Source organism: Xenopus laevis, chromosome 2L (genome assembly GCF_017654675.1).
Source record: "Xenopus laevis strain J_2021 chromosome 2L, Xenopus_laevis_v10.1, whole genome shotgun sequence".
NCBI classification, from domain to species: domain Eukaryota; kingdom Metazoa; phylum Chordata; class Amphibia; order Anura; family Pipidae; genus Xenopus; species Xenopus laevis.
The window spans coordinates 21,327,790-21,354,993 of NC_054373.1; the positions used below are offsets into that span (position 1 = coordinate 21,327,790).

Genomic DNA, 27,204 nt, shown 5'->3' on the forward strand with positions numbered 1-27,204 from the left:
CAAACACGAAAAGGGTGCTGGAGAGAGTGGTGCAATGCCATTGATTGCCTTGTTAGGGCTCCGGCTGGCGGCCGGCAAAAAGCAAGAAGAGGAAAGCAGTAGTGGAGAAAAGATTCCCCCCCTAGCCAAGCAGCCGGGGATATGAGAAGCAAAGCAAGATTAAGCAAGCACGTGCATTATGCAAGACCCAAAAAAGGTGGATCAAGCACTTCTCCATAAAGGATCACTATGCATCGCTATGGTCAAGCTTCCACTTCATTGGACTATTCCAGTGGATCAAGTGGATCAAGTGGATCTGACTACACATGATCTTAGTGGCCCAAAGACCAATTGTTTCCACTTCCTCACATAGGATCATAAGAAGGTACTACACTTGATCTTAGCCAGAAGGCCGAGAAGCAATCACGTCTGATGCCTCCTCTAACCTTGGCCATGTGGATCAGGTTTGCTGAGTAGGGAGTGGTGATGGCTGATTAGTGAACCAGAGGCAGCACTAGTTGAGGAGTATAAGTGGTTAGGGAGAGAGTTATTAAGGGGAGAGAGAGAGTTGCCGAGAGTTGCATGAGTGTGGAGGCTTGCTTTGGGCAACCTGGTGTGGTGGCCCAGCTTTGCATTCTCCTAAGCACTTGTGTTAAGGACCATGCTGCACTCTGTGCCTCGTGCCATAGGGCAGGTGATAAGGACAGGATTCTTTAGCACTACCTTGTGGTGCAGGGTGTAAATTTGCCAAAAAAATGATGGTTTGAACCCAGCCCCTGCACTTTCACATTTTACTTTTTTATGGAATAAAAATAGAATCCCTCCTATTTCTGGCAAGCATTTACTTCCCTTTAAAAATGTTTCTTGAAATCTGATAGTTTTGATAGAGGTGACAATTTACTGTTGTAAAATTTGCATATTCCATTATATGTTTAATATTTTCTTGTGGGAAAAAAAAGTTATCCAGTGCAGTTTTGTTAACATTAACTCCAAAACCTTGCATTTTTTTTAAAATGTAAAAGCTAAGATGTAACTTTCCAGTCTAAGCAGAGAAAGTGCTTTTTGACACTTCAGTGTGGTGCAACATATCCCCTTATGGATATCGTTCGTGTTTGTGTTTAGATTGAAAGAGAAATAGAGGCACACAGGGAATGGAACAAAAGTGGTAAGAAAAGTAAAAGTTGGCAAAAATAAGAACATTCTCATTTTACAATTTAATGCTACTTATAAGACATTTATTACATGGTAGATTTTTTATTGTATATGACTTCTTAGTAAGACTTGCTTAAAGATATTTCTTGTTGCAAAATCCCACTGTTTTGTAAATATATTTTACTTTATAGGGGCACATTTACTAAGGGGCCGATTCACCAAGGGTCGAATATCGAGGGTTAATTAACCCTCGATATTCGACTGGGAATTAAAATCCTTCGACTTCGAATATCGAAGTCAAAGGATTTTAGCGCAAAAACTGCGATCAAAGGAATAATCGTTCGATCGTTCGATTAAATCCTTTGAATCGAACGATTCGAAGGATTTTAATCCAACGATCGAACGATTATCCTTCGACCAAAAAAACTTAGCCAAGCCTATAACATTGAGTTCGGTAGCTTTTAGGTGGTGAACTAGGGGGTCAAAGTTTTTTCTTAAAGAGACAGTACTTTGACTATAGAATGGTTGAATAGTCGAACGATTTTTAGTTCGAATCCTTTAATTCGAAGTCAAAGTCTTAGTCGAAGGTCGAAGTAGCCCATTTGATGGTCGAAGTAGCCCAAAAAACACTTCGAAATTTGAAGTTTTTTTACTTCGAATCCTTCACTCGAAGTTAGTGAATTGGCCCCTAAGGGTTGAATATCGAGGGTTAATAAACCCTCAAATTCGACCCTCGAATTTAAATCCTACAAATTTGAATATCGAATTAGAAGGATTTACCGCAAATCCTACTATCGATCGATCGAAGGAAAAATCGTTCTAACGATTCAAAACGATTTTTCTTTGATCAAAAAAAGCTTAGAAAAGTGATGGGGAAGGTTCTCATAGGCTAACATTGTACCTCGGTAGGTTTAAACTGCCGAAGTATGTAGTCAAATTTTTTTTTAAAGAGACAGTACTTCGACTATCGAATGGTCGAATAGTCGAACGATTTTTTAGTTCGAATCGTTCGAATCGAAGTCGAAAGTCGTAGTAGCCTATTCAACGTTTTTTTCATTCAAATCTTTCACTCGAGCTTAGTAAATGTGCCCCCTATTGTGTCATATGGATTTTAAGATCATAATTATCCATTTTGTCTCATGTCCACTGGATTCATAGCATGGGAAACCCCATATGCCTGTGAGACATGTGGGCATATCTTTGTCCATTCTTATTAATTATTATTTTCATTGATGCTAATAATACAGGTCCCATTAATATAACATTAAGGAAACATTCTTTCATAAAGCATTGAATTGGTTGCAAGTTTTAGAGGTTATATTCTTGTAAAACCAAGTTTGAAAAACAATGTTCCACATAGTATAAAACCTACATTCCTTTATACATGAGAATGCTGCACCCACATTTTAAAATATTCAGTTTTCAATGAATTGAAATATTTACATGCAAGCCAACTAAAGGAAAATATTATTTTAAGATACATAGCTTGCCCTGTTTCCACACTTTTTTTTAATAAGAATTCCCCATTGGGGAATGTCAGTGAAAGCTCAGCGGATGTACAAGCCATTTCTTTTCAGTCTGCCATTCCCAGCTGACACTTTCCAATGTGCAGTCATCCATCATAGTCATGTGTTTGGCTGTCCCATACTGGGAGCTGGCAGTCGGCATCAGTACTCGTTCAAGCAGATTACCAAAGCTATGCTTCAATATAGCCTTTCCAAACCTAGCAGCAAGGATCGCTGGGAACGGACTGCCTCAATAACTCTTAGGCTAGCACAGCAGGAAGGAGTATCACATCATGTTATTGGTGGCAAATGGGGAACAAAGCAGTTCTCTGACATAGATATATTGATGAAATCTAACTCAAAGCGCATGCTTCATTGCTAAACAAAGATAAAGATCATATTGTGCTATATTTCATTCCCTAAAGCCTTCTGTATCCCACATATCTGTGTTGAAAGTGGAGTTTTTGTTACCAACAATTGTATAAAAAATATAATATTGATAAAAATAATAATTTAAAGTATACTGATTTCTAAAGTAGCCTACATTAGTAGTGTTTTTTAAAAAAAATTTGAGCCTACTGCAGCCTAGTTATGCACAATGTCGAACTGGGATGTTCAGGCCAACGGGGCTGTTGCCTGGGAGCACCCACCCCAGCTGCCAGCCCCCCCCCACTGCTGCCTCCACACAGTGGCGCAGTGGGGGAGTAAGCCTAGGTTGATCGAGTCCCATCAGGTTTTTTCCCTGTGTTCTGGCAGCCCAGATTATGCAAACCTACCCCCCCCCCCAATTTCCTATAATTCATCCAGTATATCACTGCACAAAACCCTTCCTATATCATCCTGAATTAGATTGAAATGAAATGAAATATTTAAACAGCCTCTTTTAATAGTTTTCTCATACCCAAATACACACACACTTATGCTCTGCTTCTGACCCAATGATCTCCCCTCAAGTCCATGCTTAGCGCTTCTTTTTCCTTCAAACGTTCAACTTCTCTTTTAAAGTCCATCTGTTTAAGGATTTCTATCTGAAATTGGATCCTCCAAAGTGTGTTCAAAATGAAGTCTGCACTCAATGTAAATTTGTGGGTGCTCGTTCAATACTTTGTGTATATCAGATAAAAGAACCAGTATGCCAATATTAGTGAATGTCAAATTATTTTATTCCACCATCTGCAATAAAGGTCCCATCAAGAGACCATTTATCAAGGATCCTCAGATTCGTTCTAACAACCCTATGTTTTAATGCTGACATTTAATCCTCCTTTTTAATTAGTACATGCTGTGCACATTTATACAGTGGCATTTATAGGTTACGGCCACACTCCTAGATGTGAGACATTCTATATAAAAAATATATATCTTAAGATAGTCTAGAAAACTGCAGGCCCTTCTCTAGGTAAATATTAAAATAAATGTTTTGGGCATGGAGTTAGCCATGCCATCATTTCATTACTTTGTTGTTATGGTAATTGAAATGCAGAATTAACTATATTTATAAATAAACTGCAGTCCCTTTATGTTGTACGCTTCTGTTACTTGCACAACTATAACCATGGTCTATTTAAAGGCCAGGAGCCACATTCCAAAAGGATAAGGCATCAGAGTTTATCCTAATTAGTAGTGACCAGTCTGTGATTATATTTCCCTCACAAGCCAATACCAACTCTGAAATCCCTTGATACATTTTAAACCCTCACAGGGTCTGGAAATAGATACCAAAAACATAATGTTCATACAACAAATATTGCCAGATTTAAAATAAATGTTCAAATCAATCAGATGAAGAATCACACCCGCTGTCATGCCTCCTCCATCCCTGATTCAATAAAATGTATGTTTTTGTGAGACAACTGTGACACGCTTTGGAGTGATTAAGTACCTTAGGTGCAATGATATGCATCCAGATTAAAAGCTTCACTCAGAATGCCCTTGGGATCTCTTTGGAGCCAAATTCTTTAGAAAATGAAATACTAATGAATAGTACGTGTTTCCAAGAATTCCTATACCATAAGAATCAAATAGATGTTTTTTAATAAATGATTCATCTGAAATGTTTATGATCTCAGACACATGAGAAACAACTATGATCTAGCCATACAGAATGCTTCTTCCATTTGTTATTTTGAAGATTTGTGTTTTAAGACACAATAGAGTTTTACTTAAACACAACAGTAACAATAAACATGCTCTATCATAGATAGTATATCCAGTATATAGTGTGCGTTATAGTGTGACAAAAGCTTCAATATAATGAATTTCATCAAAAAAAACAAATAAAAATATGTTAGGGTCAGGGCTACTGTAGGACATTCAGGGGCAGATTCATTAAGGGTCGAATTTCGAAGTTAAAAATACTTCGAAATTCGACCCTCGAATTGAAATCCTTCGACTTCGAATATCGAAGTCGAAGGATTTAGCGCTAAACGTTCGTTCGATCGATCGAAGGATTTTTCGTTCGATCGAACGATTAAATCCTTCGAATCGAACGATTCGAAGGATTTTAATCCAACGATCGAAGGAAAATCCTTCGATCAAAAAAAGGTTAGCAAACCTATGGGGACCTTCCCCATAGGCTAATATTGACTTCGGTAGGTTTTATCTGCCGAAGTAGGGGGTCGAAGTTTTTTTTAAAGGGAAAGTACTTCGACTATCGAATGGTCGAATAGTAGAACGATTTTTCGTTAGATTCGTTCGATTTCGTTCGTATTCGAACGAATTTAACCAATTCGATGGTCGAAGTACCCAAAAAATACTTCGAAATTCGAAGTATTTTTCATTCGAATCCTTCACTCGAGCTTAGTGAATGGGCCCCTCAGTGTTTTGTACTTGAGTCACACGAACATTACCAACCTTTCCTTTGGGATTATTATTATGGCTCTGCTGAAAGTTGAATTTTTACCCAGGAATATTTTTGTTTTACTACAGATTAACTAGTAATATTTCTCTATATTTTTCTAAATCTTTGTCGACAAGAGACACAGTCCATGCTTGACTAAGGGCATGGTGGGTTTTGAACTTTAAACAGTGGTAGATTTGCCCCATGGACGCTTTTCGTCCAATATAAAGTAGCGACATTTTAAAAAAAAGGTCAGTCAGTGATTAAAATAAAAACATTACAAAAATATTACAGAGCGCAACATTTCAAAGTACAATTTATTATTGAGTAAAACTACAGAATTGTTCAAGGGGCTGAATTATTTTTCAAGGCACTACATATAAATATATATATATATATATATATATATATATATATATATATATATATATATATATATATACAGTCATTTATTTTTATAGGATTTCAAAAACAGAGCAGCAAAATACACACATTGTTGTTTATGGTAAAATGCCAACGCACCGAATGCCCTTGTGATTTACCACCTGTTTTTGTTACATGTCCCCCTAATTGGATAGAAAAACAATAATAAATGTGATAGCCTGCACTCTTTACTGACTGACATGTCTGGTTCATGTCAATGTCTGCCTGACTCCGCTTCTCTGCCTTGTATTTTTGAATTGTGAAATAGAATTGGTTAATCGTAAAAAAAAAAAAAAAAATTGTGATAAAGATTGTTATAAAAAATATACTGAAATCAATGAAAATAGGCACCAATATTTTCTTGTTGATAATCGTATTTATATTAAGCAGATACATCTCACTGTCTTTTATGCTGTCCTTGACCCTTGATATGCTTCATAATTATACTATCCAATTGAAAAATAATAATCTTTTTTCCATGGGCCTAAAGGAAAAAAAAATACTGAGCTGCTGTGATCTACATTCTTTAGTTTTACTGTATCTAAAAGGAAACATAAGTGTAGGATTCTTTTACTGTGTTTTTGCTATAACTGTTTTGAGATTCCTCATGCTGAAACCTTAATAAAATGTGTTTGTTTTGCATTTTTATTTCTAAATAAGTAAATTTATTAATTTTAAAAATAGGAACTTCTATATCTATTCCATATTCTATTCCATTTTTTAACCAAAATATAATTTTCTAAAACTCATAGATTTAAATGCACCCATCTGGGAATGTTATTATCCACTTGCAAAAATCAAACCGACATCAGCTTTGTTCACACAAATGTGCTCTTTGCCATTACATTTAGGTGGTTATTTATTTAAGTCCGAAAGCTAATAACTCTATAAAATCCAAATTTTTAGAGGCTGCAAAAAGTCTGAATTCTAAATCTGCCATCTCAGACCTGCTGAGATTGTATATAAGTCAATGGGAGAGGTTCATATCCTATTTGGAAGTTTCTGTGGTCTGTGCTAGAATTAGCCTGAAAAATCAGAAAAATTAGAACTTTTCAGGGCAGATTTATCAAGAGTCGAAGTGAATTCGAGGAAATATTCGAAGTAATTTTTTGGATACTTCGACCATAGAATAGGATACTACGACTTCAAATTTACTTCAAATTCGATTTGAAGTAAAATAGTTTGAATATTCGAATATTTGATAATCGAAGTACTGTCTCTTTAAAAAAAACTTCAACTTCAATAGTTCGCCAAATTAAACCTGCCGAAGTGCTATGTTAGCGTATGGGGACCTTCCAATGCATTTTTCTAAGTTTTTACACATCGAAGTAAAATTGTTCGATCGTACGCTAAAATCGTTCAAATCATTCGATATTCGAAGTTGAAGTACTTCAGTTTGATGGTCAAATTTCGATGTATTTTTAACTTCGAAATTCGACCCTTTTTTATTTTAAAAAAATCAGATAAATTCGGATTTTGAAAAATAACCCCCTTGTATATTATTGAAAGAGTTCCAACCAAATGTATAATGGTTCGTTCTAGTAAATGAAACGAAATACCTGCAGTTTTAGTGGATTGCCCATAAGAATTATTTTAGAAAAAATGCAATCATGAATGTGTATACTGTAACTGGTTTATATGTCAATATAGATAAAGCAATGATGGAAAAAATACACAATTAAATGTCGAGAACTTCCAGAACCAATTGAACTGTATGTACATAAACTTTATAATGTGGAACAATTTTCCCTGAAAGCAAAAATTCACGAAAGGCATTGTTTGAAGTCATTAGGCAGTTTTTTCTGCAAACTGCACAACATTTTAACAAAATATACATTAGATTATATGGGCATTTTTTGCAGCAACATATTTTGCTCATCCCTACAGGACCTGCTCAACCTAACAAGCAATCAATTCTAATGGAATGTAATACTAGAGTCTACTGTGCAAGCAGCTGCCTATATGTGCAATTTAACCCTAGGACCTAGGCAGTATACAAAGGTTGTGGTATCTTTTCACATTACCAAACTATAGTTAATGTTGTTTGCATAAAGAACCATTGACAATATTAATGAAGAAACAGTCATTTGATAAAGAATGCTAATTCCCAGCTGCCACCAGACTGTTTTTATCCATCATGATTGGGTCCACAATAAATCACAGCCATAGATAGAGTTTAGGCACGAACACACAGTACTATATAGCTTGAGATCAGTGGAGATATGCAAACCTGATCTGGGCTTAATTCTTAAGGATCAAGGTCATTAATGAAGCTTCAAGTAGGGAACCCTTTTCATAAGATCCTGCCATGGGACAAGCAGCTAATATTGGGTCCTGTTGAAGTGCAGTGAGCTGGGCACTTATCCTGTAATCCCCATCCATGTCCAATGTGAGTTGAACACTGGAAGCAAAGTAAAGGCATTCCAAAGAACAGTTATGGTCACAGTTGAATGTTCCCATAGAAAATGGGATTCAGCTTAAATTGAATAGACGTTAAATGTTCCCCTGGTTCAGATTTTTAAATAAAAGTAGAGGAAATAGCCGTCTACAAGTCTCACCTTTGTGGCTAATATAAACAGACAACAAAAGGCATTTCAGGTTACAAAAGCTCAATGGAGAATGACAGGCACTCATTTTTTAAGGTACTGACTATATATAAACAAGAGGAAAGAACATCCCTGACCTCAGTTCAATAAATGAGTTGCAGACCACATTAGCTAGCTGTACTACAGATCACTTTATCAGTTCTTTTAAACGTTACAAATGATTGCACTTAAGGAACAGCGTATGGATAATGACCAACAATATGACCCAAACAGTAGATGAAACCTTATAGTTCAATTACAACTTCTGACATTTTTAGCAAATAGCTGAATATTTTTTAGGGAAATTTGAGTTATTTAACAGGGGTTTCATAAAATACCAGCCTATTCTTTCATGATGACAATGAACTGTACAAATGGTGTGTAAATGAACTAGGGGTGCACCGAATCCACTATTTTGGATTCTGCCGAACCCCTTAATCCTTCGGCAAAGATTTGGCTGAATACCGAACGGAATCCTAATTCGCATATGCAAATTACTAGTGGGAATGGGAAAAATGTTTTACTTTTGTGACAAAAATTCATGTGATTTCCCTCCCCACTCCTAATTTGCATATGCATATGAAAATTTGGATTTGGATTCGGTTCAGCCTGGCAGAAGGATTCGGCAGAATCTGAATCCTGCTAAAAAAGGCCGAATCCTGAACGAATCCTGGATTTGGGCATCCCTAAAATGAAGAAAGTACTGTAACACTGACAATCTAATGGGAGCTAGGGGAGTGCAGAGGGCTCAGTGGGAATTTAGACTTGTGCACTCTATTTATCAAGCTGGGTAAAATTATTTACACCAGAAAACCATTGATTGTGAGCATTGTTGTAAAGAAAAATGCCTACGCCCAATTTCAGATACGAGCCAAGATCTTGGTTTATAAAATATGTAAATGTACTCTTCTTGGATATGTTGTATTTCAATTATTTTGCTCATGCAACAAAATAATGCAATATCAGCACACCAGAAACAGACATTTAATTTACTCCACAGAAATATTGATGATTTCTCAGCATGATGAAAAACATTCCAGCAATTAATTATAGCAAGTGATACTAAGGAAGGATGAATAGAAACAAAGTGATAAATGTGTGCTCATATTCCACATTAGGAAGAGAAAGTTTTTAAAATACAACTTGGCAGATATGAAAAAATCTGTTGTAACAATTACAGGTATTCAGTACATGAATCATTAAACTGCCAGTACTGTGTTGTAAATTAAAATAGAAACATGATACAATAATTCTGGAATTATTCCTTTTTATCATTATAGAACCTGGTATTGTTACCAGTGTTTCTTTGCAATAGAAGCCTGCTTGCAATTCAGTGCAGCTCAGGTAGAATATTTACAATTTTAAAGGAGAACTAAACCCTAAAAATTAATAAGGCTAAAAATGCCATATTTTATGTATTGCACAAGCCTAAAGCTTCAGCTTATCAATATCAGCAATGATCCAGGACTTCAAACTTGTCACAGGGGGGTCACCAGGGCCGGACTGAGAATTAAAATAAGCCCTGGCGTTTCAGGTACACAGAGGCCCAAACAGCCCCCACCAGCCCACTTAATATTGACTTTCTATGGCTCCTTATAGAAGCCCCTCTGGCATTTGCCAGAACCCACAGATTGCCAGTCCGGGCCTGGGGGTCACCATCTTGGAAAGTGTCTGCCAAATTCACATACTTAGTGGGCTCTGAGCAGCTGTTTAGAAGCTAAGCTTAGGGGTTAAAGGGGACAGCAGCACAGAGCATGTGCAGTGAATCAGCAGAAAAGAAGATAGGGAGCTACTGGGGAATCTCTCGGAAACACAGATCTTTACTGCTAAAAGGATGTGGTTGCTATGGGCTAGTACAGAAACCCAAAACATAGAGGCACATTTATCAAGGGTTGAATTTCAAATTCATGTGAGTTTTTTTAAAACTCCCATAAACTCTAAATTCGACCAATCGAAATGTATTAATAAAATTTTCTCAGTTCAGATGAATTGAATCGACCTGAAAACTCGAATCAAATTTGATTCGAAACTTGATTCGAATATAAAAAAGAAATCGATTCCAGTTCTCTGAAAAAAAACCTCAAATGTCAGGAAGGCTGCAAACTTCACCAAATTGATCCCTTGACCTCTCCCATTGACTTATACAGTATTTTGGCACGTTTTAGGTGGCGAAAAGTCGAATTTGAGTTCTTAAAGTGCTAGAGTATGATAAATCTTTATGATACATTTTTATGGTCAAAACTGTCAAATTCGACTAGGCAATTATCCAAACGTGATTCGGGTTATTTTTAAAAAAAAAATGTGATTTTCGAAATTTATCATACTCTGGCCCTCAAATTTGATTATTCGCCACCTAAAACCTGCCGAATTACTGTCAATGGGAGAGGTCCAGGGATCAATTTGGTGATGTTAAGAACCCTTAATGGTAATTTGGACATCCATATGGATTACCAAGTTAGATAGGTCTTACATTCGGTCCATTCAGATAACCTCAAATACAATCCAGCCAAAAAAGATTGGGAACTAATAATGATCTAGTGTACTAGATCTCATTTAATTTGGCTGACTTCTCTGTAGCCTAATCAGATGAATAACACAACATTTCAATTTGATTTTCGTTGGTTGATGTAGCATCTATGCTTTTGAATCAATATTAGGTATAGCCTAGACTGAGATCTATTCAATCCATGTGTTGATAGTTTGGAACCTCAAATTTGATCCATGTATGACTACCTTCAACAAAAGTTTTGGAACACATGGTCTTGTGTATAAGATCTTATTTTATTTGGTCAACTTCTCTGTAGCATATCCAAATGCTGAACTCAAGATTTCCCATTTGATTTTGGTTGACTAATGTAATATATGCTTTTGCACCAAATATAGTATAGCCTAAACTGATCATGTTGCTTATTGAGCTTCTGCTGCTACAGTGACTTTTTTTTCTAAACGACATACATAGCCACAAAGGAGAGCGCAATAAAACATTCTCCCCATCCCCCACAAACCTGAGAACTTTTAATCAATATTTCAAGCGTTTGAACTTAAAAATTCACATTGCTATTAAAGTAATTGTTCAAATACCTTAAAATTATCATCCCATAACTAAATCCAATATATTGATTTTTTTTTTTTTTAAGAAAGGAATGAATTTTTCTACCTTATAATAAACTCTACTGGGATTAGAATTTGAGAACGCTTCAGACATAGTTGGAAAAACAGCTCTCCTAGAATAATTACTTGATACCTGTCATCTCATTATTAGGATCAAATTACGGTGAAATCCTCAACTGCTGGATTTTATTTTCTGGCACAACTTCAGAGAAGTCAAGATATTTCCAAAACTAAAAAGGAATATAATGCAGCCATAGATATCCCTGTCTAATTGCACCTTCCCACATTATGCTTATTCAATAGAATATAGTATGCTGCATTTCAGGCTTGCTTAAAGGAGAAGGAAAGCTACAGAGGCCTTTTATTGACAATAGATTAGCTGCAATAGTGCAAGCTAGAATGCTATAATTATTTTGTAGAATGTTTTACCATACCTGAGTAAAAAGCTCTAGAAACTCTCTGTTTGTTTAGGATAGCAGCTGCAGTATTAGCTTGGTGTGACATCATTCGATGCCTGAATCTCGCCCTGCTAATTTATAGCTCTGGGCTCAGATTACAGCAGAGAAGGCATGGTGGGGGGGGAAGCGGAGTAAACTGAGCATGTTCACGCCTGGGGCAGGGAGGTTTAAGCTGAAAACAGGAAGTCTGATACAGAAGCCCATGTGTACACAACAGAAGGAAAAAAAATGCAGTATTTCTTTTGACAGGGGAGTCAGAGTAGCACTACTTTGTGGGTTTACTGGTGTATTTAGGTGGACCATTCTGCTAAGGCTTACTACTTTTAACCTTTCCTTCTCCTTTTTAATTAATGCAAATGTGTGCTCAATTAATCTATTGTTACTGTTTTTGAGGAGGTAATCCCATTGGGACCTTTATGAAGTCCCTCTGATTTCCCATATTACATTTTCCCATGCATGGTATATACACTCTATGCACTCTAAGATTTTTTGTCCTCCTCTACATGATCACTTACTTGGCCTATGGCCACTCCATTTTTGCAGAAACAACATGAACAATGTGTACCCTTGCTATCTGCAAACGTAAAGAAGATTATTTGATGCATCTAAATTATCAAGTTAAGTCAATCTACAGTAAAAAGTCATCACCATTTTTTCTCAGCATACGTCAATTGTTCCCCTTGCCTTTAGACCAGTGATCCCCAACCAGTGGGTCATCAGCAACATGTTGTTCAAAATCCTGACTGATTATCCTCATAGTGGCTTCAAATAGCCTATCATGCACATGTAGCTCCCCAACTCTCTTTTGAATTGAATGTGGCTCATGTGTAAAAAAGGTTGGTGTCCACCACTTTAGACTGTAAACTTTTGCAAGAAGGACCTTTACATTTTTGTTTTATTCTATAATCCTAATTTATTGCAATAATACAAATCTGCAAAGCCTTTGTTCTTGCATCTCCTTTGTCCACTTTGGCAAGCACTGAGTACAGTCATTTTTTATTGTTAAAGCCACCTTCACTACTCCACTTATAAATATAAATATGTTGTTCTTGAAGAACTTGAGCAAGTGATTTTACATGTTTCTTTAAAATACTGATCTGGGCCCAGGGCCAATATATTGCAGTAGTTAGGCCAGAACATTTTTTTTTAAGATAGTTCCATTTTTCATCTTGTTTTATTAGGTTTGATAAAGCAGAACAGTTGTAAAAATGCCCACGTTTATGCCCTTCTCATATTCCATTATGTACACCGTGAAGGGAGAGAGAAGATTGAAAATTTAAAAAAAAATGAAACCTAGATTCTAACAAAGATTGATTACCAAGCTGCAAAGTAAAACAATCGCACACTTCGCAAATGTTCCAACAAACTCACTGTCGCTCAATACATTTGATATCTATTTCCTCATTATTTAGCTGTCTGCCATCAGCTTGTTTTGATAACATCCTTCAGGAAAAGAAATAGGAGCACATATGTGAATTGTTTGTAGTCAAACCATCTTTCAAGATGCCACTTGATTTAAGAGCATTTTCTTAAAATGTTATCAAAACTTACACTTCCCGGTACAATTGCTCACTAAGAAAGTCTAGTACCAGCTGTCACCATTGAAACATTAGCCCTTATTAGCCAGCAAAAGTTTGCAAGTGGAACTAACAGGAGACTTTCCAAAAACTATAAACACTTATGCAAGTGGAAAGGAGGAGAAAGGAGAATGACAGAAGTGTATGGCAAATTACCTTCAACAATGCTGTTTCTGTGACCAAATGATGACTCCCCCCTGTTTTAAAACTCAATCCTTTGGGGGGCTGCTTAGGTGTCAAAACGTCACAGAGTAAAAGGTTAAGTTGAAGTCAGAAGGATGTTTTGAGAGCTTTTATCATTCATTTATTCTGATGTTTGTACTTCATATTATAGTATTGCTATAATCTAATGGAAGGTAATTGGGGATTCTACTTTACAAAGAGTCACCTGGGTGTATTATTACATTTGTATTCTACATTTGTATACAAATGTACACGTTATTTGTTAGGAATTCAACATTGTATACAAATGTACACGTGAAATACTTTTGAAGAAAAATTTGGACGCAAATTGCATATCAGCAGGTTTTTAGATTATTCTATAGATTTAATGTATGGCCAATTCTGTTAATGCCTTTAAAAGTGAATTGGATGATTTATTGGACAAGCATAATATCCAAGGCTATTGTTATACTTAAATCTATAGTAAGGGGGTTATTTACTAAAATCTGACTTTTAAAAAACCCAGAGGATGGAAAAGTCCAAATCTGAAAATCCGGCATCTCAGACCAGTCGAGGTTGTATATAAGTCAATGGGAGAAGTCCCAATGATTTTTTGATGTGCTCTGGGTTTTTGGCAATACCCCGAAGATTTCTGAGTTTTCGGGTGAAAAATTCAAAAAAATCATGAAAATCAAATGAAAGATCTGAAAAAATCGTGAACATCTGATTTTTCACGATTTTTTTGGATTTTTTTCTGCAAACAAAATTTTTGGGAAAGTGTAATAATAAATAAGCCCAAAAAACCCATGCGGATTTGGTTGGAGTTTTTTTCAGAAAATATTGAGATAAATTCGGACTGTGATAAATAACCCTTAATGTGCATGAGTATATTTAGTTTATGTGTGATGTACATGTATGGAGGGGTCAGTGCATGTATATGGATGCTGGGTTGCATTTGGAGGGGTTGAAATGGATGGACTCAGGGGCGCTCCACCAATGAGGCGAGTTGAGACACTCGCCTCAGGCGGCAGCGCCCCCCTGGTTGCCAGGGGCGGCAAAAATGCCGCTCCTGGTAACTAAGAGCCGAATTTCCGGTTTTCAAACCGGAAATTCGGCTCTTCTAGCGCAGAGAGCGCTATCGCGCTCTCTGCACGTATCGTCGCGGACCGCCCCTGCCCTCTCCGGCGCTATAAAGGTTAGTGCCGGGAGGAGGGAAGGGGGCGGCGAAAGAAGGCCGCCTCAGGCGGCATTATACCAAGAATCGCCCCTGGATGGACTTTGGTTTTTTTTCAACCTGATCTAACTAACTAACTAACTAACTAACTAACTAACTAACTAACTATGAGCAGTTAATAAGAATGTTCTTTTCTAGCCAAGATGACCATAACAAATGGCAGCTCTTGGCATGGATATAATTCCATGTCCCATAAACAAGTTACAGCAATAGAACACATTTGTTCAGCAGTTAAAGGGAAAATCTCACAAATTAAGAAGTAGTAAATCTTGCTCTAATGTATAGATTTGAGTCTCATTCAAAATTCACATATAGAATTATTATAATTAGTGATGGGCGAATTTATTCGCCAGGCGCGAATTCGCAGCGAATTTGCGCGATTCGCCGCCAGCGAATAAATTCGCAAAACTCCCGCGAAAATTCGCAGCAAAAATTCGCCGGCGTCAAAAATTTTTTTTCGAAAAAATGGACGCCGGCGTCAAAAACGGGCGCCGGCGCCGTTTTGCGAATTTTTCGCCGTTTCGCGAATTTCACGCGAAATTCGCGAATTTTTCGGCGAAGCGAAACGGCGCAAATTCGCCCATCACTAATTATAATGGTTTGGATGTTTTGTAAAAAAAAATATACACCACAATATCTTAACATTACAGTGTCTGCTCTTTCAAAACAAATCCGTTTTACACGGAAATTTTAAACTTAGCTTGGATCATGAACGATGTTAATGATTGAACATTCCCTATACAACAGAGTGTAACAAGTAAACACAGTATAAAAGATTATAAATACAAGAAGAAAACCTGGATATCAGTGACTTTTCTAAAAGCATTTGATTGTTATGTTAACTATTCACTTTTATTTAAGCTAATAAGAATGCTTATAGTTTTTAAAAATGAAATTGCAATTAAATGCAAATTGTCAGCATTAAATGAAAGGAAAATTAAGATTAAAATACAAACCATTTTAATTAAAAATTAAATACCAGGTAGACTGCAATATCTCTAAAGATGTATATAACTCTCTAGTTTATATTACTATATATTACCCAAAAACCACTGTGCATACATGAAGCTGAACTTAAACACTGTATAGAAACACCTATAGGGAAACAAACAGGTCAGTTTCCTTATATGTACTGCATATTTTAACCACAAATTCATGGCACAAAATGTGATCACAATTATTTCCTAATTTGAATTTTCCAACAAAGGAAAAAAACTTGGTGAACGTCTGTAAAAGTCAATGGAAGGTGTATTTTCAAAAATTAAGTGATTTTAAAATGTGCTTTTTCACCTAAACTTAGCGATTTTACAGATTCATTGAAAATGAAGCGAAAATGTGATTTTAGTGTGAGCAAGTTTTCTGTGCATGAATATGTATGATTGATTTTTGAAAACTTTTTAGTTTTCACGTTTTTTTGTTTTTTCCAAATTCTGCAAAAAATGGCAAAATTTTCAAATTAAGTTTTAGTATATATTCTTTCCCATATGTGTTCTCAATTCCTATTTCTCTTCCATGGCTTCTTTTCTCTGACTCTTTCCTTTCTCTCTATCACCATTAACTCTCTCTTTGTATGTTATGTCAAGTTATATCAACATCTTAATGGAATAAAACGTTTCCATTGAAGTCAAAGTTTTATTCAAACTATGACATAGTTATTTTTCAGAGATAGGACATAGAGGGGCACATTTACCTAGGGTTGAATATCGAGGGTTAATTAACCCTCGATATTTGACCATCGAAGTAAAATCCTTCGACTTCGAATATTGAAGTCGAAGGATTTTGCGATATTCCTACGATCGAGCGATCGAAGGAATAATCGCTTGATCGAACGATTAAATCCTTCGAAACGAACGATTCAAAGGATTTTAATCCATCGATCAAAGGATATTCCTTCGATCAGAAAATTGTTAGGAAGCCTATGGGGACCTTCCCCATAGGCTAACATTGGCCTCTGTAGGTTTTAGGTGGCGAACTAGGGGGTCAAAGAATTTTTTTAAAGAGACAGTACTTCAACTATCAAATGGGCAAATAGTCGAACGATTTTTAGCTTGAATCATTCGATTCGAAGTCGAAGGTCGTAGTCGAAGGTCGAAGTAGCCCATTTGATGGTCGAAGTAGCGAAAAAAAAAAACATTCGAAATTCGAACTATTTTTCCTCTATTCCTTCACTCGAACTAAGTAAATGGGCCCCAGAGTGTCTTTAATATGTTGCATTTCAAAGATGTTGCTATTCATATAAGCATGATGTTTTTAGTATAGCCTTTAATTTTTTGTCAAAAATACCGATAAATAATAAAATGTATAGCTCAAAAAAGTACACAAACATATTATTATATAATAAAGTAAGGAATGTATACTGAATTTTATATTTGACAATAAAATTGAAGTGTTTGCATACACTGATGAAGCTACTTGGAAACATAACTAATGCAAGATCTCAAATGACAAATTTATGGGGTTATGTAATAAAAGTTGTAAACAAATGAAGGAGGCATATTTCTTGGTGTTAAAATAAAATGTTTACAGTAAAAAGTGTTATTACATAGACTGTATCATCTTTTTTCCACTGCCTGCCGAGTCGCTAAATACTTTCATAGGTTCACCAAACTTGTATTTATTGCGCACAAAGGAAAACATTTTCATATTGCAAATATTTTTCCCATTAATGACTTTTATGACATTTCTCCACAGAATCCAAAACAATCAATTCAACAAAAGTCACTTGTTCTTGAATCATGTGCTAGCCAAATGCCAAATGGCATGGAAAGTAAATCGAAAGAAAATGCAAGTGAAATCCTGGCATGCATTAAGAATATACATTTCGTAGATCACACATAATATCCCATAGATCTCTAATAAATAACCAGTTACAGAATGTAATATTCACAACTGTTATTGTGAATTTGAAAGGCATGCATTCACACCAATATACAACTATATGCAACAACAAAAGTGCACTGAACAGTGAAGTCATGTTTAGTTATTTTAAAAAACATTTAATATATATCATGAATTAAGTCCTGCATGTGCTAGTCTCAAGTTTCATTGTGAATAATCAATAGGAGTGGACTGTAAGAATCTAGTTAGGGACAAAGTTAATACGTGATGGTCCATATTCAGTGAGCAGTATTTTCTTTAAACGCATACAGTAACTTGTAGAAGTAAAGCTGTAATAGAATGTACTCACCATGGCCAAAGAAGTGAGTTAAAAAAGGGCATTTAAAGGTCAAACTAATGCCTTAAAATGTAAACCTTTTTGCAAATAATTGGAATGAATTTCATACTGATGAATACATGGGAAATATAAATAAAAACATTCCAGGCTGATGTTATTACAATCATATCTAAACTGGCCACATTTCTGCATGTTTACAACTTCAGAACTGATTTAATTTTATCAGCCACAATAGTTTACATATATATATATATATATATATATATATATATATATATATATATATATATATATATATATATATATATATATATATATATATATTATAACGATATATTAGCATATTCTGCATAATGATTTTGCTTCTAAGTATTTTTACATATCTGTTTATGTGTACTTATGTGAATTTACATTCTTTTATTTTTATTGCTTTCATATGTTGCTTTCATATGGTACAGCCATATACAATGCTTTATTTCAGGCACAGGAAACCAGCTGCCAAGGAACTGAACCTGGCCCAGGAGAGCGTTATTGTTCTGCAACCGCTGGAGTGACTAACATTTCCTAGCCCTGCTTTATTTCTGTGAAATATATTATCTGGACTATTATACAGATGGGAAATGATCAAATAAAATGTTACAATAATTATTACCTTGGCAAGTAAAGTCTCTCTCTTCATAACCGGCATTGCACAGACACTTTCCAATGGGAACAAGCCATTCACCTTCAGTACTGCAGTACATTTTGGGTGGATCTTCCTCTTTGGAATAGTTGACACAAGAGCCTCGAACCTCCACCAAAGAATGGGAGTCCATAGGTACAGTATCTGGAAACATGGCCAAATTCTTCACAGTAAAAGGGCACTTTTTGAAATAAACCCGCACAGATACTAAGGCAACACAGGCACCAACATCCTGAAAAGCTAGATAAAGTCCCTTCATGCTTATGGGTCCCACTTCTCGTACCTCAGTGTTGAGTTTGAGAATTCGATCTCCAAGGTCCATCTGTGTAAAACTCTCATCAGCTGCAATAGTATCAATTTTTGTAAACTGGTGCTCTCTAAACCTAACCCCCTGGTCTTCGTCTGATTCCATGTAGTAGAGGTTAAATGTTTCTTTGCATGTGCCCAAAACAAGAGGGATACTGTTGCAGTCTCGTAATGTAAACTTTAGCTCAATATAGATTTTCTGAGCAGCATTGCGGGGAATCCAGTTTGTCCTAAGCCAATTGTTTTGATTGTGGTCCATAACATTACAAACTTGGTAGGTTCTTATGGGAGTGTAATTCTCATCAACTCCACTGATCTCTTCCCACTAAAATAAAAAAAGAAAATTGGTCATGCATTGTCATTTAACAACTAAACAAGCACCATGAAAATATTCTAATTTCTGACCACAAAATTTCTAAACCACAACCAGTAATTGATTGATCATTGGAGAGTATGTTCTCCATGCACTGGTCACATATTCAGGAGCATTTTATTTAAGGTTTAAACTAAAGCAGAAGTGAGTGAAATAGTGCACCGACTTGCAGAATCTGCTTTTATTGGCTAGTTAAAAATTAAACCAGTTTTCACCTTTAAAGAAAAACATTACAAGCCAAACCTGTAGGTAGGAAATGCTATACATACAGTATAATAGTTTTACTGTATGTTGTTTCCCATAGAAAATGTAGAAAAGATAAAACATATATTTAGGCTTTGTATGGTTAATGACTAACTAGAATGTACAGGTATGGGACCTGTTATCCAGAATGATTGGGAACTGGGATTTTCCGTAATTTGGATCTCTATACCTTCTCTTTTACTAAACATCCTTTACATATTCATTAAACCCAATAGGATCGTTTTGCCTCCAATAAGGATTAATTATATCTTAGTTGAGATCAAGTACAAGATACAGATTTTTTATTATTACAGAGAAAACAGAAATAATTTAAAAAAATTAATTCTTTGATTGGGAGACGGTCTTCCCAAAATTTGTAGCTTTCTGGATAATGGGTCTCATACCATGATGGAAAGCTATCATAGCTCGACAGTTCCTACTTGACACAAGAGACACAAGTAATCTCTTCATATATAGTCAACAATGAAACATATTATCACATCATTAGTGATGGGCAAATTTGTCCTGTTTTGCCGAGAAATTCACAAATTTCCAATGAAATTCATGAAACAGCAAAAAATTTGCAAAACACCCCCTTAAATTTGCGGGCATCAGAATTGGTTGCCGGCATCAAAAAGACTTTGCGGCAATTTTGCTTATTTATTCATCAGCGCCGAAAAGAGGAAATTCATTGCGTTTTTGCGTCTGGTGAATAAATTCACCCATCACTACATATCACACTTTAGTTTTTTCTTAACAAAAGAGACTTGCATTAAAAATATCAAAAGTCTAACAGAAAACTGAACACAATTTGTCAGTCCTGAGCATATGCTAATATTAGAAAAACACATTTTTATGTAAAGGAAATATAATTGTACATATTATTCAGATCGTTGTACTGTGTTTAGAGAAGTATATCTCTGAAGGGTATTTGAGATTTTGTAATGATGAACTAAATGGGCCTGAAAATAACAGCAGCTGGCTCTGTTCAGTGTGGCATTTTTCCAACTCCCAAATGTCTTATTTGTAAACAGTGAAATTTCACCAGTTGTTTAATATTCAGAGCTAATAAACAGAAATGAAAGAACTACATATTGACTAGTTAGAATACTTTTTCATTCAAGAACGTTCTAGTTAGGGTTGCCACCTGTCCAGTTTTGACCCGGACAGCCCGTTATTTTGAGGGGCTGCCCGGGTTTATACTTCCTGCCCAGTTTTCCAAATAAGGAAAACCGGGCGGGATTCCCTTGATTGACACGGTTATCGGCCAATCGCTGATCGCCGTGTCATAGCCCCGCCCACTGACATCACGGGTCGGCCCACTGACGGCATAGCCCCGCCCAATGTGCATTGTAACATATTTTAATTTTAAATATCCATAGATAATGTTTATCTAATGGATTACCAAGAGTTTGTGAAATGGAGATCTAAACACTCTTATGACTTACATGAAATCTAACAAACTGGTGTATTTTATATCCACAATTCCAAAAACCAAAAGCAACAAAGATGATATTTGGCTACTCATAGACAATATGATTGTGGCCAAATTGCCTAAATTTCTTCCATTAAGGTGATTTTCCAGGAGGGACTTAGAAGGAATAATACTAAGTTCTATGAATTATAGAGTCGATTAGTTTATTCAGTCTGCCCATATCTTCATGCAGTAAGATACTGGTTCTCCAATAACTCTCTCTTCAATAGCTCTTCTTCAGAAGGCAATTATTTGTAATCTGCCTTCTGGTCTTGTGGTGATATCATGTGCATGAGTGATGTATATGGGTAGTGAGGAACTTCCTTATCAGACATTTCCCACTGTATAATTGTATACAGACAGTGAAGTGAACTGCACAATGAAAGTGCAATGCAAAAAATGTATAGTGGGGCAAAAGATACACTTACTATCAGGTGATCATTAAATGCTAACTAGTGGTTGGTTATGAGGTGATGAGTTACTACAAAGTATGCCAAATTTGAATTACATTTCTCTATGGTTTTAATCCAGAGATTGGACCATAACTGTACACTATGGGAATTCTTAAAATGGATCAGATAGACTTAAAGGGTGTTAAGTGAGAAAATGGTTAAACTATATGGATATGGATATTTTTACCCTATGTAATTTTCTGTATAATTAGTTTTTTTTTCTTTCTTTCAATTTTGCATTCACCGATTTCACCAATCATTTCAGTGAGCTTATTGTTATATGAGGTTTGAGAGCATCAGGGTAGTTGAACATGACTAAAGAGGTCCAAAAGAAGTAAACTTCTTATTTAAAGTTGGGAGTTTCTACAAAGTGTATGAACTATTCAAATATTCCACAGTAATAGTCTTAGGTGGTTATTTACTAAGCTCCGACTACCCGAAATTCCCCGAAACCCGAATATAAAAACACGGCATCTCAAACCTGTCAAGGTTGCATAAAAGTCAATCGCAACAGTCACATTGATTTTTGGTTGTGTCGGGGTTTCGGGAAATTTCACGATGTTTTCGGAGCTTTCAAGTGAAAACTCCGAAAAATTCAGAGCTTTCGGGGAAAGTTCACGAAAAAAACGTGAAAATCTGAGCTTTTCCCGCAAAGGTAATTTTCTGGAAAATGTGATAATAAATAAGCATTAAAAACCCGAGGTTAGACCGGAGTTTGTAGCAGCTGATACTACTACTGATGAGATAAATTCGGACCTTGATAAATAACCCCTTAAATGTTAAATTGCAATCTATACTTTTTATTAAAACATAGATTAATGAGTGGCAGTTGGGCAATGTGTGGCAGTTGGGCAATACCCCTCAAATCTAAATCTTGGGGGTCCAAGAGAACTCTATCCATTAAATATTTTTTCTTTGTTAATATTGAGATAACTCATCTCCCGCCTCTCCCACCCATAATCTATTGGGCCAGTGCTAAGAATTACAATTGAAAAGAACATAAAAAAAACATAGCCTATATATATATCTGAATAAAGTCAGCCATGGGAAATAAATGACATTGACTTGATCATTGCTGCTACTGTTTGAAATCATAATTACAAATCCTCAGATGTAAGACAACTTCACCAGCGATGAGATTATGCTGCCACATGCGTTTGATAACCATAAATTTACACCTCACTGTAAGCGCAGCTTGAATGAAGGTGAATAATAAATCCAATATGCAATTAGGTATGCAAGAAAATGCAAAACAGGGAAGGAAGTTTGAATGTGTTTTTCACAACATTGCTCAAGCTCTAATTATTTTTAAAGTATTCATTTTGAATCAAGCTTGGCAAAGAAAGAGATTTGAAACAAAGTTTTTTTTATATCGTTGAACAGCGTTAATATAATAATTTGTTGGATGAGGAATACAGAGTGATGTAAAACATTAAAAAAGCTCTATGCTAGGAAGAAAACCTTGAATAGTTACTGATGCACTGGTTTAGGGGAAAAAATGTAATTATCCTGTCAGTCATTTCTAAGAGCCAAGCAAGGGCATCTTGAAAAAAGACAATTCTGAATTTCAAGGGAACATAAAATCAATTTCTTACAAGTGTATAAAGCTCTACAAACTGCCCTCTGCTATCTAAATGAAGCACACCTCCCTGATATTCCTTTTTCATTAGCAAACAGCTCGAGATCCTGACAATTTTAGCAAATGAATACCTGCCACCCACCCTTTCTATTCTTTCCACAGAATATTTTTAGAAGCGGAACTTCCCCGCAGAATGCACTGAGATCATTAAAAGTATCTTTTAGGTACCCAAGCTAGTTAAATGCAGGGAGAATTCTTTATCAGATGACAAGAAAAGACTTTTAAGACCTCATATGCTTGTAGGGCCTAGGGATGCAGAATTTTGGACATTGCAATGTGTTTGAAACCACTAGGGACATGCAGAAGATTTGCTAGCTCTTTAAATCTCCTGAGTGATAATCCTCATGCTCCGGACCCAACAAGATAAGACTTGTGCATGTGTTTCATATGAAAATGAGAGCAGGAGGGCTACAAGAGGTCCGGGCCTAGGAGTGACCTATGTATAAATCTGGCCCTGATAACCTAACAACCCAGAACCCAGGTACCTTGGGCTTATGTCAAAGCTTACTTTGACCTAGCCCCAACAATCACCTACTGTGAATGTCATTCTTAACCAGCAATTCTATATCATATAAAGATCTTACTGTATTTATTTAAGAGGATACCCAATATTGTTACCAAGTGTCCAGTAACAGAAATTCTTTTTTCTCTAAATGCTGGGAAAGATATATATATATATTTATCTATATCTATATCTATATACATATATATATATATATATATATATATATATATATATATATATATATATATATATATATATATATATATATATATATATATATATATATATATATATATATATATATATATATGTCCACTAGGCATAATTCTCATATTATATGCCTAACACGATTGTTTGGTACCACTTTAAATTATTTTAACTTTTACCATACCTTCTTTATTAATTTCATATCACTTTATTTTAGGTGGCCTTCTATCACCTTATTAGCTATAGTTTTATATCATCTAGCATACAGTCACCTGGTGTGTGCCAATATGTCTCCCATCATAGAAATGACTATTTACTCAAAAGAAAAAAACACATTGCAGAGGCTAAAACTCTATAGGATAACAATGTACAGAATGTATACATTTTTATTTTTAATAGCAATGATGTCTGTTGTGCAATTCAGGATCTATAATAGCTTTCTAGCAAGGTGACAGGTCTTCCATAATCATGTCTGCATATCCTGTGACATGTATTTGCAATTTCCCATTTCCCAGAGACATGTTTTGTGAACTCTTAAGACAGAAATGTTTCATGGCACACAGATAGCAAAACAATATTACCATACCACTGTCTGTTCTTGAACTTCAAAGCAACAATTTAATAACCAAGCTAACAATTAGCTTTTAAAAAAAAGAATTAAACATTAAGGGGCCAATTCACCAAGCTCGAGTGAAGGATTCGAAGTAAAAAAACTTCAAATTTCAAGTGTTTTTTTGTGCTCCTCGACTATCGAATTGGCGTAAATTTGCCTGAGTAGAATGATTTGAATAGATTGAGCGCAAAAACGCTGCGACTATTCGCCATTCGATAGTCGAAGTACTGGATCGAGCACAAAAACGCTGCGACTATTCGCCCATTCGATAGTAGAAGTACTGTCTCTTTTAAAAATACTTCGACTGCCTACTTCGCCACCTAAAACCTACCGAATTGCTTTAAAAGCCTATGGGAAAATTCCATAGGCTTGTTTTCCAAGTTTTTGATCGAATAAAAAGGCATTCAATCGAATGAAAATCCTTCGAGGGAATCTTCGATCGAGCGCCTATTTGCCTGGCGAATATTCGCCAATTTGACTATTCGCCAGCGCGTAAATTCGCCCGAATTGCCTATTCAATTCTATTCCCCAGTCGAATTTCGAGGGATTTAACCCCTCGAAATTCGACCCTTGATGAATTTGCCCCTAAATTCTGAGCAGGAGATATATCATGTGAAGTGATATGAAGAGCAGGCTTGGATATGCTGAATAATGAAGATAAGACTAGGGATGAAAGAGACTAAATGCAAAGAAACTATACCACAAGACTCTGATAAGTTGGTTTCTGGGTATATTTACAAAGAGGTGCATGTCTCATGAATATATATGGTGTGATGGCATCCCCACTATAAAAATGTGTGCACTAAATTGTACACATTGGTGCATAATGTGTACAACAGATGAGTTGGCATCTTGGAAATTCTGGGAAAAATCTTGGTGGCCCTATTCAAAATTTTGCACATTTTTGGGTTCATACATGAGCCATTGGATGTATTAAGCAACTAGAACTAACATAGTGAATGAGGAAAAGTAAGTGAGCATGGCAATAACATATGCATTCAGTCAAATTACATGCAAGTTTTCTTTCTCGGGGCATCTCAGGCTCCCTCTGCTTACATAGCTGACACAGCAATTGAAAGGTAACGAGTATAAAAGCTGTATGCAGATGGAATAATATGAGATCAGTGCATAAACATTTTTTTTTTATTCTACAAAGAAGCTAAGTGGTTAGTGGCTCAGAGATGGATTGGATTCCTGTGTTGACTTCTTGTCAACACTTCCGGAAAGTTTCTTTTATTTCCCTAGGTATAGTCACCATATGTTCTATTGGACACAGAATAACTATGCATGTAAAATACTGTATATAAATAGCAGTACCAAATAATAAAGTTATAATAATATGAACATTATTAAATATCCTTTTTTGTTTTCTTTCTTTTCTTGTTTTTGTAAATTCTCTCTTGGGTGAAGCAAAATTCTGCTGCATATTTATAACTTTTTAGATATGAAATAAAAACACAATGCTAGATTTTTCTGTCCAGCTCTGCACACAAAGAACTTGCAGCATGTGACCAGCTCTGTTATTGTACTTAAACAGTGCATTTTGTTTAAAGAGGGTAACGAAAATGGTTTGTAGATTCAGATTCCTAGGCAATTTCTTTGGAATATTTTAAGCATATAATTCTTTAATAGGCTTTATTTACTAATGTGGCGCCAGTGGTTTGATATATAATTGTGTACTTGTTAAATATATAATCAAGCTTTTATTGCAAGATGCAGATGGCATTTGTGCTGTGTGAAAATATTTCAAATAACCTTAAGAGGGGAAAATATAATTGGATTTTTTTCACAATTCTATTCATCTTTTAGCATGACCTTAAATAGTACAATGACGTTTCATAATTGTACCACTGTGAACTGAATTTATTTTAAGCTACATTTTGGATTTTCTTTTCTTGATCTGATTTCCTTTTTTCTTATTTTGTCTGACTGCTAGGGTGACCTGCACAGACAAGAGACTTGTGTAACATTTTCTTAACTGGCTTTATTCTTGTTTTGTGTCAGATATGCAATGGCGCTTTCCATATCTATGGTCATATTTTGTACATCTGCTTTTGAATTTAGTTGATTCTACAAAAAACACTGGCTTCAGAAATTCAACCAAGAAGTTCTTAAGGGACTCTTATTTAGAAGATATTCTCCAAATCAGTCTCAGTTGGCAAATACTTTCTTTAACATGTACAAATGTCCTGCTATAGAGAGTGTCCAAGTATACATTTCATGTTTGCTAGCTTTTTTTTTTTAAAAAAAAAATTAGCAAATTTTAACAGGGTTGTTTACGTTCAATTGAATTTAGATTTTTTTTGACAAATCTCTAAAAATTTGTGGTTTTCTATTTTTTTTTTTAAAAAAAGCTCTAAACGTTTGAGATCTATTAAGTGTAAAAACAATAAAAAACATTGATAGAAAATTTTGCCAAGTAAAAATGTTTGAGGTCCTATAGAAGTAAATGGGAACTGTGTTGATCATTTTGAACCACTTCAAATGATTTTATACTTGAAGAGGTTTAG

The 27,204-nt window shown here is 35.5% G+C and overlaps 1 protein-coding gene across 2 annotated transcripts in view; it reads right to left on the bottom strand.

Moving 5' to 3' along the window:
• Positions 1–27,204, bottom strand: part of LOC108707897 (ephrin type-A receptor 3) — a 204,862-nt gene that overhangs the window by 116,304 nt on the left and 61,354 nt on the right. For both annotated transcript variants that reach the window (XM_018245986.2, XM_018245985.2), the window contains exon 3: positions 18,853–19,513. In XM_018245986.2, the coding sequence (XP_018101475.1) occupies positions 18,853–19,513 (661 nt within the window). The remainder of the gene's footprint in view (positions 1–18,852; positions 19,514–27,204) is intronic.